At 37.0% G+C, this 17,535-nt stretch overlaps 1 protein-coding gene across 2 annotated transcripts in view; it reads left to right on the top strand.

The window, feature by feature from the left end:
- Nucleotides 1-17,535, top strand: part of ARFGEF1 (ADP ribosylation factor guanine nucleotide exchange factor 1) — a 138,047-nt gene that overhangs the window by 83,510 nt on the left and 37,002 nt on the right. For both annotated transcript variants that reach the window (XM_060115445.1, XM_060115446.1), the window contains exons 11-22: nt 17-116; nt 226-365; nt 475-583; nt 1,237-1,438; nt 5,883-5,994; nt 6,351-6,556; nt 6,831-6,915; nt 9,794-9,965; nt 11,904-12,055; nt 15,853-15,981; nt 16,896-17,054; nt 17,304-17,454. In XM_060115445.1, the coding sequence (XP_059971428.1) occupies nt 17-116; nt 226-365; nt 475-583; nt 1,237-1,438; nt 5,883-5,994; nt 6,351-6,556; nt 6,831-6,915; nt 9,794-9,965; nt 11,904-12,055; nt 15,853-15,981; nt 16,896-17,054; nt 17,304-17,454 (1,717 nt within the window). The remainder of the gene's footprint in view (nt 1-16; nt 117-225; nt 366-474; nt 584-1,236; nt 1,439-5,882; nt 5,995-6,350; nt 6,557-6,830; nt 6,916-9,793; nt 9,966-11,903; nt 12,056-15,852; nt 15,982-16,895; nt 17,055-17,303; nt 17,455-17,535) is intronic.

Here is a 17,535-nt window from a genome sequence, read left to right as displayed (position 1 = left end):
TTTTCCCTAATCACAGGTGTTCTTTAAAGAAATTTTCCTATACATTTTGGAGACTTCTACCAGCTCATTTGACCACAAATGGATGGTTATTCAGACATTGACAAGGATTTGTGCAGGTAGTTGAATTTATCCTTATTATCTCTTTCTTATTGAGATATTTAAAAGGCCAAATATATTCATATACTAGATGCCCTTTGTTAAAATTAACATATTGTACTGTTACAGATGCTCAGAGTGTAGTGGATATTTATGTAAACTATGATTGTGACTTAAATGCAGCAAACATATTTGAAAGACTAGTAAATGATCTATCAAAAATTGCTCAAGGACGAGGCAGTCAAGAACTCGGTATGAGTAATGTTCAGGTAAGAACTTTAAAAACATTTTGAAATTTGAACTTTGCCAAGGAAGAGCTGTGTATTTTCCTTAAAAGATTTTTGTTTGTTTTTATTCTCTTTATGAATTATTTTGTAGGAGCTGAGCCTGAGGAAAAAAGGTTTAGAATGCTTAGTGTCAATTTTGAAGTGTATGGTTGAATGGAGTAAGGATCAGTATGTGAATCCCAACTCTCAGACAACTCTTGGTAAGATGACATTTGAGTAGAATTCTAAATGATGCTTTGGAGGATAGTTGCAGAAGCCATTAAGCCAGTTTCCTGACATCTTTATTCATTTAGCTGGTGAAAGAAGTGTTCTCTCTGAGTTAAATAACGAACTTAAAATTATGAATTTCCCAGCTTAGTTATCCAAACTTTTTTCTTTCTAAATCTTCCTAAAAGTATTTTGAATATCATATTAAAGTGAATCATATTTATGCAACTTTGTTAAAGGATAATTATAGAAGAAACATATAAAAGCCAAAAATGTTTTAAGAAGATTGAATTGTTCATTTATGTTTGACGTTTACCCTTACTCAGAGAAAAACTCGTAGCTGCAGGTCTATCCTGGTGTTATCTTAGTCCTTTGAGGGAAAACTGTCCCTTGAGAGACATGAGCTGAGAGCAGAAACCCAGTGGATACTCAGCACTGTAGTTGCAAAAAGAACTCCTAATGATGCAGATGGTACCTGTACTAATTGCAGTGTGTTTTAGTATCAAAGTATGTGTTATCTGTTATGGCACCTAGTACGTTATTTGTATTAAGTAGCTATCTAAGCAACATGGAAATAGCTTGCTTTATTTGAGACATTTTTTTCCTTTGACAGAATAATTTACTGAATCAGTTTTTCTACTTACAGGTCAGGAAAAACCCTCAGAGCAAGAGACGAGTGAAATAAAACACCCTGAGACAATAAACAGATACGGAAGTTTAAATTCCCTGGAGTCAACATCATCATCAGGAATAGGCAGCTACAGCACACAGATGTCTGGCACTGATAATCCAGAACAATTTGAAGTCCTAAAGCAGCAAAAAGAAATAATAGAACAAGGGATAGAATTGTGAGTGTCCGATGTTAAGGAGAAATGTTATCGAATATCCCTCTGCCAGTACTGGGCCACCCTTATCCTGGGTTTCTTTACATTTTTGGATTATCTTTAGTCCCTTCTTATTAACATCCTTCTGAGAATAAAATGGAGCACAGCTCTCCTGGATCCAAGACATCTAGTGACCCCTTAGTCAGCTCCAAACAGACCCTTGTAATGTGCATTAATTTTGCACTATACTTTATGTGTTGTTGGCAAACATCATCTGTGCCATTTTGCGCTGTTTATTTAGCTCAGTTATAAAATCTTGCATTATATTCCCTAAGCAGATGATAACTCACATTTAAAGTACGGAACTTCTCCTGCTAGTGTTGCTCCTCTGTAGGGTTTCTATTTTCTCCACTTCAGTTACAAATGTGCTACTCTTGTTATTGATTTATCATTATTGATTGAATTTTTGTATGTCAATAAGGTGATAACCTCCTTTTCAAACTTGGGTACTCTCCCAGACCCTGACCTTGTGAAATCAGTTTCCTAGTGAGTTGTGTGCTGTCATCCTGCTCCTGGACTTTCTCCTGTCTGAATCACCCTGTGCTGCTTTCCCTCCTCTTACTGCCCCTCTCTTCTTTCAAAGAGATGCTGTGAGGAAAACTGAACTTGCTGGCCTTTCTCCATGAATCTAAACTGTTAAAAAAAATTCTCTTATACGTTTACTTGACTTGCTAATTCTGCTGTAAAGCATTTCTTCCTCAGTCTTTTTTTTTTTTTTTTTTTTTTTGCGGTATGCGGGCCTCTCACTGTTGTGGCCTCTCCCGTTGCGGAGCACAGGCTCCGGATGCACAGGCCCAGCGGCCATGGCTCACGGGCCCAGCCGCTCCGCGGCATATGGGATCCTCCCAGACCGGGGCTCGAACCGGTATCCCCTGCATCGGCAGGCGGACTCTCAACCACTGCGCCACCAGGGAGGCCCCTCTTCCTCAGTCTTAAGCAGTGGTTGTTGGTGCCCTTTTTCACTGATAACGTAAAAGAAAAAAAGTTGATAAAATGTACACGTATTCATTGTCATAAAATTATAAAATCTCAAAAATAACCTCAGGAAATAGCCATCAATACTTCATTTATTCTAGCTGTTCAGTCAGTATTTATCAAAGTCCCATCTGTTCCAGACATTATTATGCAAAGTGCTGGGGAAACCTGATGAGTGAAACAGCCCTTGTTTTGGGGGTCTCAACGTCTAGTATGTGCAAACAGATATTCATTTTGAAATTCTGCTGGTCACTCAGCAAACACATGTTTGGTACTTGGGACTGTGTGCCAAGAACCATGAAGGTACTGGTCCTTATATTCAAGATTACAGTCTAAGTATGGGCAAAATATATTTTTTAACGGTACTGTGTGAAGTCCATAATGGAGTGTCGTACAGAGTGCTGCCGAGGTAGGACCGCTCAATTCGAAGTACTTAGGAGTGAGAGGGAGTCCTCCCAGGGCCCAGAGCAGACGTCCCCCGGCCTCCACTTCTCCTCTGCCACTCCAGTTCCTCCAGTCACACGCGGCCTGCTTTCTGCTTCACACTTCTGTGCGAATGCTGTGCTCCCGGGATGCTCTTCCGCGACTGTTCGTTTCCGGACACCATTCTGTCCTTCTCTGCCACCTCCTGACCACGCCATCGCAGTCTCGTTATGGGCTCTTCATCCTGGGCATACATCTCAGCATTTCCAGGGTCTGTCCCTCAGCCCTTTTCTTTGTAGTTTCTAGATGATCATGTTCTTTCTCATGACTTCAGCTACTATATGGTAACATCTCACAGTTCCCAAGTTTTTTGGGGGGTTTTTTTGTTTTTTTTTTTTCCTGGGACGCGGGCCTCTCGCTGTTGTGGCTTCTCCCGTTGCGGAGCACAGGCTCCGGATGCGCAGGCTCAGCGGCCATGGCTCATGGGCCCAGCCGCTCCGCGGCACGTGGGATCTTCCCGGACCGGGGCACGAACCCGTGTCCCCTGCATTGGCAGGCGGACTCCAACCACTGCGCCACCAGGGAAGCCCCCCCAAGTGTTATTTTTAACACAAAAACTCCAGTGAACTCCAGACTCATCTGTAATTGCCTGTTGCATATGTCTCCTGGACATTGCATAGCTTCTCACACTCAGCATGTCCGCAGCCAAATTTATCAGTCTCCATAATCGACTCCCCAGTACAACCCAAAACAAAAGACAAACAGAAAACCCTATTGTTTCTGTATTTCCCATTCAGGCTAGTAACCCCAGCACGCTACTAAGTTTATGAGCCAGAATCCCGGGACTTACCTTAGATTTCCTCATTAGATCTAATTTGTCACTAAATCCAGCTGATCCTACTTCCTGAATATCTCTGCAATTTATTCTCTTTGTCTCCCAGTTGTTAGCTCAAGTCAAACTGTCACCATTTGGTGCCTTGACTAGTATACTCTTCTAATTGGCTTGCCTTTCTTTGGTCTTATTTATTCTCTAGTCTTTTCTTACACTTAGCTGGAGTAATCTTTCTTGAATGAAAGTCTACTTCTGTTTCTCCCCTCTCTTCCTCTTAGAGGATAAAGCCACAGCTTCTTGTAATAGCATATAATACCCGTCATGATTTAAATCTGCTGGACTCTAAACTAGATCACCTGCCGCTTCTTTATTTCACCTCATTTTTCCAACAATGCAGAGCTACTTATTATAATATGATGCTGCTTTATGCCCTCGTGTATTAGTATGACCTCTTCCTCTCTGTCTGGGATGTTTTTTCTGACTGTTTATAAAAGATGTAATCATTCTTCAAAGCTCGGTTCCACAGTCAGCTTCCCAGGAAATAGATCATGACCGTCTCTGTTAATTAGACATTTCCTCTGCTGTGCCATCTTCTCACTTTGTGGATACATTATTTGTTGCATTTTGACTATTATATATTTTTAATATATATATTAAATATGTGTTTATCTCAGGGAAAAATGCTTGACTTTAATTTATGTACATGGCAGCGGTTTAATTAGGACTTGACGGGAATCATTAGGAGGACAGAGCAGGGAAGGACATTTCAGACAAAGAGAATGGCATGTGCAGCAGCACAGAGGAAAGGGAGAACCTTTGAGGACTATTACTATTCAGCGTGGCAGGGGCGGGGGTGGACGGGTAGAAGTAGGAGGTGAGATGAGAGCATCGAGTTGGATCCAGATTACAGGGGCCTCACTCTCTGTGTAAAGGAGGTTTTGTCTTGTTCTTGGCATTGGCATACTGTTGAAGGATTTTAAGCAGAGGAACAGCAGCATTAGATTCTGTTTTGGAAAGATGACTTTGCCAGCAGCCTGAAGGATGGATTGTAATGTGAGCAAAACAAGAGACAGGGAGACCAGTTAAGAACTCCTGCAATACCCAGGTGACGGTGATGAGGTACCAAACTAATTATTGGAACAATAAAAGTAGAAAGTAAATGATTTGGAAAGAAAGAGGTGACATTTGAATTGGATCTTCAAGCATGGAGGAGAATTCCCCAGTGAGTGAAGCAGGCAAAGGACACATAGAGGAAATAGACGCTGCAAATCCTTTATGTTTAGGGAATGGGAAAGGGCTATGTGGGAGTAAATGAGAGAGAAATGAACTATATATTTTTTTATTTTAACTTTTTATTTTATAGTGGAATATAGCCAATTAACAATGTTGTGATAGTTTCAGGTGCACAGCAGAGTGACTCAGACATGCATACACATGTATCCATTCCCCCCAGACTCCCCTCCCATCCAGGCTGCCACATAACACTGAGCAGTGTTCCCTGTGCTATACAGTAGGTCCTTGTTGGTTGTCCTTTTTAAATATAGCCGTGTGTACATATCAGTCCCAAACTCCCTAACTATCCCTTCCCTCCACCCTTCCCCCCACCCAGGGTAACCATAAGTTCATTCTCTAAGTCTATGAGTCCGTTTCTGTTTTGTAAAAACGTTCAAGAAATGAGCCATGACACATATTGCTTTGTGTGTCAGTCCAATCAGTGTGGGTATATAAATTTTTTTTTCATAAAGGAAATAATGCCATCAGGTTGTGGTTAAAACAGTCACCAAAATTCAAGTTCTGTATTTTAAAAGCAGGAAACTTAGAAATAATTAGTGGGTATAAGGAGACTGAGCCAAGCTTACTTGAGCACTAAGGAGAACATATATATTAAAGTATGAGCTATCTCAGAGTTCATCTGCTACATGGCAGTACCTCACATAATCTGTGAAATGATCCATATCAGTGATAAAGGTTGCCTTCCATTTGAGATCTTTTTCAAAGAAAACTTTGCATAGTATATTATTTTTTGTACATTTTGTACAATAATGATGCATTGATTATTTTAAGTAAAATTCTGTTTTCTAAGTGCTACAAAGTTAATTCACTGTAGTTTTAGATCTTTTCAGGGAATACAAATGGTTTTCTATTTCTAATGCTCCTTTTAACTTTAACATCATTTAGATTTACTAAGAAACCAAAGAGAGGAATACAGTACCTCCAAGAGCAAGGGATGCTTGGCACTACACCGGAAGATATTGCCCAGTTCTTACATCAGGAGGAAAGATTAGACTCTGTAAGAACTCCACGTTATTTCATTCTGACTTTTTCTGTAAAATTATTGTTTAAGTTAATAATATTATAATAATATTATAATATTATTGCCCCTTGAAGGTGCCCTCCTAAGTATGTAAAAATAAGCTAGCTATTCTTAATTTTGCTTTTTTATTCTCTATACTCAAAAGAATATCTTGATTTTTTTTTAAATAAACACATTTAGTATGTTTAACTTTTAACTTCACGTTTGAAATAGTTAATTAACCCTGTGGTTAAAGCCTGTGGATTTTATGGATTTTTTCTGCTTTTTAAAAAACTGGCTGTGTAGGAAATGTAAGTCTATTAGGATATCAATTTCTGTCTTTTGTTCTTTAGACTCAAGTGGGTGAATTCCTGGGAGATAATGATAAATTTAACAAAGAAGTCATGTATGCATATGTGGACCAACATGACTTTTCAGGAAAGGATTTTGTTTCAGCCCTTCGTATGTTTCTGGAAGGATTCCGTCTTCCAGGGGAAGCTCAGAAAATTGATCGATTGATGGAAAAATTTGCTGCAAGATACTTAGAATGCAACCAAGGGTAAGCAGGATTCAGATTCAAGTACTTATTGGTTGCTGACTATATCCAAGACCCTCTTCTGGCGAGCATCAGGTGATTCATAATCCCCTGCCCCAGGAAACTTAGATTATATACGATCTGGAAGTGATGAGACAATTCCATAAAAAATTATTATATGAGATAGAACATAAATCCTGAAAGAGAAAACTAAAAGTGACATGGGGTTTGAGGTGAGTTATTTAAATGCTAACTGTAAACAGTAAAAGTTTATAACACGAAACATTTATTTTTGCAGACAAACCCTTTTTGCTAGTGCAGATACTGCGTATGTTCTGGCTTATTCAATTATCATGCTCACCACAGATCTTCACAGTCCACAGGTATGTCTTCTTCCATGCCAGTTTTACAATAAATAGTACAAATTAAATAAATTGTTTTGAATTCAGTAAGTAATAGTTGAAATTTTAGTCTTAATTTAGTTAAACCATTCACCAAATTGGGGTATTTAATTTGGTGTAGTGTACATTTTACAAATGCAGTTTCTGGTAGTAATTCTAATTAGACTTTTAGATATCCGTAAAATCTGTATTTGTCTTTCTCATGATTGACAGCTGTATAAAACTTCAGATAAATTTTAATCTAAGAATGTGCTTATAGCTCTTCTGCCTGTGTTTATTACAGCATGGAAAAATACCATATAAACCATCTTTTGTTTGTTTTAACATTTCAAACTTAAATAACAGAGCATTTAGTATAGTGGGTCCTTCATGTGCTTGTCACCCATCTTCCACAGCTCCCAACTTATGGCCAGTCTTGTTCTATATATATCCCTTTTCTCCCCCAGGTCATTTTGGAGCAAATCTCATGTATCATATCATTTCATCTGTATTTATTTCAGTATATATATCTGAAAGAGAAATACTGTATTTAAACATAACCACAGTACCATTACACCTAAAAATTAACCATAATTTTAAAATACCAGATATCCAGGAAGCATTTAAATTTCATTTGCTTCATTAAATTGTAATTCCTTTACTTTAAATATTAAGGAACTGTCACTTGATTTCTGATATTCAGTAACAAAAACATTATTTTTAAAGTTTTAGGTATTTTATGCATAGTTTCCAAAAACTTGAGGAAAATTATCTTTATAAATAAACCTATTTGTAAGAATTTCTTAATACTTCTTAGGGATAGGCTTCTAATGATAGGTATTACTCTTATGATGAGAAATAAACTATATACTTATTACTAATCTGAGATGTCTTGGAAAAACTGTAAGGTTTAAAACAGCTTATGAGTTTAAAAATTATAGAGTTTTAAGCAGCTTGTGAGCTCCTGTGAGGCTAAGTGGACTGTTAGAAAATTGAACCCATAATTAGGACCCTATATGATTTATGATACAGGGCTATATGAACTATAACAAATTATGTCATTTTTAAAGAACACGGGTAACTTTAAAGGAATTCCTTAAAACTAATTCTCCTCCTTCCTAGTTGTTTTCAGAGTTAAAATATAGGTTAATTTAACAAGTCATTTATGTTCCTTTTTCACCTAGAATATTTCTAGTTAACTACCATTTATATATAGTGTGAGACAATTTTTTTTTAATTTTTGAAATACATTTAGAGCATGTTTAATTTTTTTGTTTATTAATCTTCGTCAGTAGTAACGATTGGCTTTCAGTGATTTAAGCACTAAAACTTAATTAGGCACAGCTTAATTTAAGAACATGAGAGTAAAAGTCAAGAGTAAAATGTTCTATAAAAGATAATCAGGAGAAGAAAAGTAGGATTATGTTTTACACTACTTCCAGAATCCCACTGTGACAGAAGTCTTCTGTTTGAGCAGTGTATTTTCATTTTGTGTATCTGCAATTAATGCAGTCTCTTCTCCAACGTGCTTGGAGCTCCTACCCCTACCTCCCAGCCCAGATCCACAAATATACTTGGCTGCTACTTCAGATTTTCTTCCAGGGCTTGTCTTTGTCTCTCATTGACACGATGCTAAAACATTATACCATGTTCAAAATTTCCGGTGATGTTAATCTTCTTTTAGCCTCTTATTGGCAGCACTTGTGTGGTCTTTTATGTTGGTATCCCTGGGTCATTGCTTTTTTAGTATTCATCAGAACTTCAGGTGAAATGGCTTTCTTTTAATGTTTTTTAAGTGCCATGACTCAAGGTAAGTTTTCAAAGTTTTAGTATGTTAGAGCTTTTTTCCCTTGAGTAATAATAAATTACATTTGGAAACTTTTATGGTAATATTTTTACTTTTTTGTAGGAGAAGTGCTCCTCTCACTCTTTCTGACGTACTGGAAAGATCTGTTTGCAGAGTAGTCAGAACTAAATAAATGTTTGTATCCCAGTTATATCCTCTGGACATTCTGGTTTCTCTATAGTTATTTTTGCAAACTTCTGATGACTTACTTGATTGTCGTTCTATGTACCTTCTTGTAAATTTACAGGACACTTATCTTTAGAGGTGCCTTAAATTCTTCATGGAAAGTGGTAGGAATATATTTAATTAAGTAAATGTATCTTCAGAGACATCATATGACTTACAGGTTTTACCCATCTGGGTTTTCAGGGATATAAAGCACAAACACTTTGTCTGTGCTAGTTCCCAAGTTTGGCGACAGGGCTACCATGTTATGTACTACAGATTTGTACTCCAAAGACTTATCAGGGTGTGCAGTAGGATGTTCCTGTTCAGCATACTCTTAAACAAGACAAGATGTTCCAAGGATACTTTGCCCAGATCACCTAATATTCAGTGGCCATGATGAGTCAGTGAGATTGCTCTCTGATTTTAAATAAATTTCAGCTCTTGTTATTCTTGCATCCACTGTTACATAAAATCAGTTTTTAAATCATTAGCAAACACATTTATGTTCTTCTGAACTAAGATTTGAATCTTTTTGGTAACATAAGTGTCTAATAATTGTCATGGTCCTTTTTTAAAGACTCTGACTAGAGCTCTTAAACCTTGGGCAAAAACAAAGAATTTCATTATTCAGTCTCCCTGTTTTCTTATTACAGATTACTCACGTGCTCCTCAGAGCAAGGTGAATTAGCATATTGTCAGGATGGGTCTTTCCTACATTGTCCTTATTTTCTGTGACTTCCTTTTTTCATTTTGATGTCTGCTTTGTTGAGTATTTTCCACTTTCTACTCCTCAAAGTGTTTGTAAATTCTCTTATATGAGTATTTTTCTGTTAATTTTTAGGAATAATAATAGTTTTTCATTTCTAGGTTAAAAATAAAATGACAAAGGAACAGTACATTAAGATGAATAGAGGTATCAATGACAGTAAAGATCTTCCTGAAGAGTATCTATCAGCCATCTATAATGAAATAGCTGGAAAAAAGATATCAATGAAAGAAACAAAAGAGCTAACAATCCCTACAAAATCAAGTAAACAAAGTAAGTGTCCAAATCAACTGAATTCTGATTGTTTCGGAGGAAAAATATGGGTTCTTGAAAAGTGTTTTACTTAAAGTAGATCAAGTATTATTCTACTGAAAAGTATTATAATATACAGTTTGCTGATCTGATTGTGTTTTTTCCCGTATCCTGAAGAAAGATAGCACTGACCGGTGATAAATGGAAAGTGCTACATAATATGCATGGATTAGTGTGCATTTAATACACACTTGTCCATTTAGCAGTTAATCTCAGCACATATTTGGAGATCAGAGAGATTGGCTAGGCAACCCCAATAGTCAGATTTCCGCTCTCATTCTTTCTTACTGCCTCCTTGTCACCTGCAGCGACTTATTTCCATTGGTTCACCTATCATTACACATAAACAGAAGCTGGAAGTAGGGGTGATTCAAGGAGATGGGGAAGGTTAGGGTCATGGGGGAGCTCGTGGGCGTTGGAACTCACTACTTCAGATGCACCACAAGTCATAGCGCCGTGGCATTCACAAATCTGACCAGTGTCAGGAGCTGGCAGGGGGCCTAGCTCCAGTCTCCACGTGCTGTGCATGTAGATGGTGGTGTAAATTAGAGCTAAAATCTGACTGCAGGAATGAGGTGAGGGTAGTGGCTCAGTAATATAATATGGAAAGAGAACTCCTGCCTTTCTGAGCAACTTCCACTTGGAAGTGGAATCTCAAGCTTCATCTAAAAGAACAGATTGCAGTGGCAAAATTCTATCAACAGGAGAGAATCAAAAAGGCCTGTGTGATATGTGTATTTCTAGAAGTTGATGAATTATCAGATGAGAGTCGGAGGCTATGGAGATAATGTTAGAAGGAATAGTGGAGTATAAATGGCCTTATCTTTTGGGGAATATAGGGAATGATTCTAAGGAATTTTAGTAAGTTCTCCCTCATTTTATAGAAGAGGGAACAAGTGCAGAGAGGTTAGGAAACTAAGAATCATAGAATCTATGAGCTGAGTGCAATGTAAAAACTTCCATTAATTCTCTAGACCTAAAACCCAAAGAGTGGCAAAGCCACACCTTGAACTCGGCATCCTCGGCTCTTGCTGCAGTCCAGCACCAATCAGCAGTTTACTTGGTAGTGTTATTTGCTTCTACTGAAGAAATTAAGTATATTGATCAAGGCTTCATTTTCACACCTAAGTAGATGCCAATTATCTGATTTCACTTTCTTCCTCACACCGTGTAGTAACATCTTCATATCCCTCCTTCTCTGGCCTCTTCTCCATGTGGTGGTAGGAAATCACTGAGCAGTGGGGTATGGGAAGGAGCTGGTGGTGTGCTGAAGTTCTGAGATCACCCCAAGTGTTAGGGCCACTGTTTTCTTGTCCGCTCAGGAGATCATTCAAGCCTGTGTCATGGGAGGATACCATTGCCTTTTACCTCTCTTCTCTTCTAGCCCATGTTTGGGCTGTTTCCCTAGTACTTTCATTGTGACAGATTTGTACCTACTCTTTTCCCTTTTCATAGATTTTCCATGTATCCCTGCCTCCTAGTTCAGGATATTTTTTTCTTTCATTTTTGAAATTCATACAACATAAAATTAACCATTTTGAAGTGAACAATTAGTGGTATTTAGTACATTCACAGTGTTATGTAACTGCCACCTCTGTATAGTTCCAAACATTTCATCACCCCAAAATAAAACCACGTATCCATTAAGCAGTTTTTCCATGTTCCCTACCTTTTCTCAGCCCCTGGCTGTCACCAGTCTGCTTTCTGCTTTTGTGGATTTACCTACTCTGGATATTTCATCTAAATGGAATCATACATCATGTGACCTTTTGTGTCTGGCTTCTTAGGACTATTTTGAATTAGTATTCATTGGTAGTGCTTATTATTTTATACTAAAACATCAAAATAGCATTCTTAAAGGCTTTATATTTTAAACGCTAATAGTGTTTGTTGTTTCAGATGTAGCCAGTGAAAAACAAAGAAGACTTCTGTATAACTTAGAAATGGAACAGATGGCCAAGACAGCTAAAGCACTCATGGAGGCCGTGAGCCATGTTCAAGCACCTTTCACAAGTGCGACACATTTGGAGCACGTGAGACCTATGTTTAAGGTAAGAGTTACTAATAACTTTTGCTTGCAGTATATATATTTATATATACTGCTGTTCAGCATATTCTTTTTTTTAAAATTATTTGTTTATTTATTTATTGGCTGCATTGGGTCCTCATTGCTGTGCACAGGCTTTCTCTAGTTGCAGCGAGTGGGGGCTACTCTTCGTTGTGGTGTACAGGCTTCTTATTGCGGTGGGTTCTCTTGTTGCGGAGCATGGGCTTCAGTAGTTGCAGCACGCGGCTCAGTAGTTGTGGCTCACGGGTTCTAGAGTGCAGACTCAGTAGTTGTGGCGCACGGGCTTAGTTGCTCTGTGGCATGTGGGATCTTCCCGGATCAGGGCTCAAACCCGTGTCCCCTGCATTGGCAGGTGGATTCTTAACCACCGCGCCACCAGGGAAGTCCTGTTCAGTGTATTCTTAAGTTAAGGAAATACAGTGATATAGCCCATTAGTATACACCCAGAAGTGAAAGCCATATTATTTAGGAGATTGCAAATATAAAATTTTTCTTGAAGAGAATGAGAAAAGGTATGCATGATTAGCAATTAATAGGCGTGTGATCTTAAGAACAGAAAGATTTTTGGAGAACTAAGCCTTGGCCTGGTTTCCTCTGAGTTCTATTTAGAGCTTTGGAGTTCCCTGAAATCTCAACGTGATCTTGAGCCTCCTGCTCTCTTTCAATGCTCTGGCCCAGGAACTAAGCCGAGGGTTCTGAGTATTCCTGGGGCCCAGAAAGTAGAGTCAGGAACAAAAGGGAGCTTTCTTATGTTTATAGATCTAGTAAGAATGATTCTTACTGCTTCTTTAAAATTCGATTTCCCATTCAGTCTTCATTTTCCTATTCTTTTTTTCTATCCTTTCTTCAAATTCCGGAAGGAGTAAGCAGTGCATCATAAGGATTGTAGGGAAGTGGAGGGGAGTCTAGTCAAGTTTGAGAAGGAAAAATGGGTTAAGTACATTTCTGTTTGTGACACGGTGTGGTTAGATGGTCTGTGGAGGTTGAAGATTATAATTCGAGTTCTCATTCATAACTGCGTATGTGTATGGGTAGTAAAAGATGACTGCAAGGTTTCAGCTCTAAAATTATACAGTTCTACCCCTACTTCAAGGACTGTGTGATAGTGATCTTTCTAAAAGTCGATGGAGAGGTACAGGACGCGAGCGGGGATGCCAGGGAGATAACGTTAGAAGGAACAGTGGAGTATAACTGGCCTTCCTTTTGGCGTAATGTAGAAAGTAATGTCAAAATATAAGATATACTTTCTCTTTATTATGAAATAAATTACAAAGCAGATTTTTGTTTTGTTTTGTTTTGAATAATCTTATACCTTTATTTTGTTTTTCTTTTCAAATGTTTTTGGTAGACGGGAGGTGGAGGATGAAAAAAACAAAAAGAATAAGGAACCAGCCATAATTGCACCACTCAGCAAAAATTTCTGTTAATATGTTTACATACTACTTTTTATCTTAAACGGTTGTGATCCTACTATGTATAGAATTTTGTATCTTGCTGTTTCTCACATAAGTATTTCCCCATATCATTAAAAATTCTTCATAAATAGCTTTTATGATCTATTCTCTGGATTAGTTATCCTTTATTTAAACTAATCCTCTAAGCTAGAATTAAGAACCTTTCCTCTCACTGCCATTTCTACTGTCATTACCGTCTCCAGTTACCTTCATTTCTCACTCTTGTCGCTGTAACATCCTCCTGACTGGTGTCCTTATGTCTACTTTTGTGCTTCTCTTACCCACTTACAGAGGCCAGAATGTTTAAGATACAAAATGAACTGTCACCTTCTTCCTTAAAGCCATTCACTGACTTTGCAACTGTGATGAAACCTAACACATCCCAAGGGTCTGTAGACCATGTGTGGTCTAGCTCCACCTGCCTTCAACCTCATCGCTAGAGTTCTTGTCTCTTACTGTGCTGCAGTCACACTGGTATTCTTTCCGTTTCTAGAATGTCCTCAATTATTTTCTCTTCCGAACATTCATACAGGCTGTGTCCTTTGTCTAGGATGCTTTTTCCTTCTTTGCCTGAGTAGTTTCTACTCCAAATGTTACTTTCTCAGAGAGTTCTGCCCTGGCGCCTCTAATCTAGATTAGGTCCCTTTTCATAACGTGCTATACTCTTCCTTCATTGTATTTATAACAGTATGTATTTATACCTTTATTTATTTTAAAACTGAATGTCTATTTCTTTACTAGACTTTAAGCTCCATGAGGCAAGGGACTACATCTGTTCTGTTGACTTCTCCCAATGTCTAGCACAATTCCTGGCTTGTAGTTAGTGCTCAGTAAATAAGCACTGGCTGAGTAAAGGAATAAAGGAGAGATTCCTAGAATGTGATATAATATTAAGGGATGAAAACCTTATTAAGAACCTTTTTACATATTGCCAGATTGTATTCTGTAGAGATTTATACATTTGAGGGGACAATTTCACTGTCCTCTGGATGATATTTAGGTATAATTTGATAAGACAAGTCATTGTCTTTAATTTGCAGTGGGGTTAAACCTTTTGTCACAGGCTTAAGAACCTTATACTTCTCCTTGTATAAAATATTACAGAGGTTTCCAAATAGATGTGCTGTTTCTTCACTTATAATAGGATGTGTAATTTATTACTTTAATGTGGTGCTTTGTATTTTAAAGGTACTGCACTTCCTGTGCTTCCCACAGCATCTCTCTGTAGTGGCAGTCCAGGTATTAAAGGGGAAGAAATGAGGTTCAGAAAAAAAGAGGTTAAATAAGCACCAAGGCTATGACTGGAAGTCAGGTGCTGTGGCTTACACTCCTCTGTTGAGGAATTACACCTGTACTTCTAAACTTTCTGACATCGTAAGCAAAGCTTTGGGCGATTCTGTTTTTCTTAATAGTGCTAAACTTTTTTTAGATCTTTAAAAAATTCCAGTTGTCGTTTCTGTACCACACTGGTATAAACATTTTTCATCTGTATGGCTATACGGATATATAGTTTTGCTTCATTTTGACCTATTAAAAGCAGCGAATACTCTTGTATCAGACATTTCAAAGTTATACACACACATGCACACACCAGTATATACACATATGATTTGATATGAGGATTTTCAGTAGTCAGAGGTAGCTCTCTTTTTTTGTTTATTTTACATTACAATTTTACAAGGTATTCAGTTCTGTTAAAATTTAGTGTTTGCTGGCTTTCATAGTCTGTAATCAAGATGTATTTTATTGAACTGTATTTTAAAATATTGTCCAACTAGGAACCAGAGATATCACTCATGTTTCAAAGTAAAATATTTGACTACCAAAAAAAATAAATAAATAAAGCTAAATGATGTCCACAGAGCAGGCTTAAAGAAAAGAGAGTAATGTAACTGTTACAAGTGGGAAATGGTTAAAAGGATTTTCTTGGAAATAAAATTAGTCCATGAAATATTGCAAGAGACACAGCTTACAGAGGGAGAGGAGTTCTGAAGTCAGGGGTAAAATTAATATAATTTATGAGTATTGACTGTTCCCATTTTTCATTAATGTAAATAATTTATAGATGCTGTGCTTAAAATATGCCTAGTGTCCTCTCCCAAATTTATAATTCTGCTCTCCCGCTTATTTAAGCCCAGGCGGCATTATATAGTTTCTCCTGTGTCTAAGAAAGCTTTCCAAGTAACTATGCCAAGAAACTCATTGCTTTTTTTTTTCAGAACTTCCTCAAATTGCCTGAAATCTGAGAAATGTTAATGTAGTACTATCATAAAGTTTAATTATCACTTGATGTTTGTGATGTATTTCAAATTTTTAATTTTTCTAGTTGGCTTGGACCCCTTTTCTGGCTGCGTTCAGTGTGGGTCTACAAGACTGTGATGATACTGAAGTAGCCTCTCTTTGCCTGGAAGGTATAAGATGTGCAATCAGAATTGCATGCATTTTCAGCATTCAGGTAACAAAGAATTTTGCCTTTGTAGCCAGTCTGGAAAACGTAAATTACTTTTGTCATTACTACAGTTTAAGTTATTTCTTGTGTTGAAATTATTAAAAATGAATTTCAAGTTTATAATGAAGTTTAAATGAGTCTTGATGTTTACGTTTCCAAGAAGCTGTGGCGGAAAAGGGTAGTTGTTTATTGATGTGTCTAAAATTCATCATGATAACTTTGGTTTGCAGTTTTTTTCTCTGTAGAATATTAGCTATGTAATAAGCTTCCAAGAGTTTGAATTCCTATATTGCAATTTGAATATCTTATCTGTGTTGCATGTTTTTATTTATTGAATCATATATTTTTCACATTATATATATATATATATATATATATATATTACTTTATAACTTTACCTATCCTAAGAACAAGTTATCTTTAAGAGACCCAAGTATCTAGAAAATAATTTTTATGAAGACAGTCCCTTCTAGTAATTTATATGCTTTGTCTGATAATAAATTTTAGCCAATGCTTGCCTGCTTTCTTTTTAAAAACCATTTCACATTTAATTATGAATGTTATAGCTTAAAAAGCAGTCTAACTGTAGAGAAAAAATGAACAAATTTATAAATCAGGTTTCTGCTAGTTCACACAGTCACTTGAAACATAAATGCTCAATGAATTTTTACTATATATATGAATTACTGTCACTAAAATCTTGTCTTGATTTGACACCTCCATTGCCTTTCAGTTTTAGAAATTCATCCTTTTCTGCTTCATTCATCTTAAAATTTAAAAAACTACAGTTTGAGGTATTATATGTATGTCTTGACTTAGTTAAAAACTTACTAAACAAGTAAACAGTTTGTCAGTAGGGAACTAGGGATTACCCTGTTGTGTTTACAACCATGTAAGTTTGCTTTTTCTCTTTTTCATAGCTGGAAAGAGATGCATATGTCCAGGCGCTAGCAAGATTTACCTTACTTACAGTGAGTTCTGGGATAACTGAAATGAAACAGAAGAACATTGACACAATTAAAACACTTATCACAGTGGCTCATACAGATGGAAATTATCTAGGAAATTCATGGCATGAGGTATAAGCACTTCCTTTATTTTCAGCTTTGCAATCTGGTTTATAAAATGAGCTCATGCTAAACAGTGTATCACTGACATGCTTAAGTGTTTGGGGAGAAAATTAGTTTAGTACATTCAGGGTAAGTACATTTAGCTTTTTATAATGATTTATAATGTAGCCTATGTTTAAATCGTGACTGGGTACATTTAAATATTTTTGCGAACATTTGTAACATGGAATTTAAATTTTTTTCCTTTTTGTAATTAAGATTCTGAAGTGCATCAGTCAGTTGGAGCTTGCACAACTTATAGGAACTGGAGTGAAACCTCGGTACATTTCTGGAACAGTGCGAGGCAGAGAAGGATCTCTTACTGGAACAAAAGATCAGGCTCCTGATGAATTTGTGGGTCTAGGGCTAGGTGAGAATTTTTTGAATTATTTTTATGAAGTATCAAAATTTATTTTTAACTTGCTCAATATAAGTAGCTTTGTTGTAGCAA

Source organism: Mesoplodon densirostris, chromosome 13, assembly GCF_025265405.1.
Source record: "Mesoplodon densirostris isolate mMesDen1 chromosome 13, mMesDen1 primary haplotype, whole genome shotgun sequence".
Lineage (NCBI taxonomy): Eukaryota > Metazoa > Chordata > Mammalia > Artiodactyla > Ziphiidae > Mesoplodon > Mesoplodon densirostris.
This window is presented reverse-complemented; position numbering and strand designations above follow the sequence as displayed.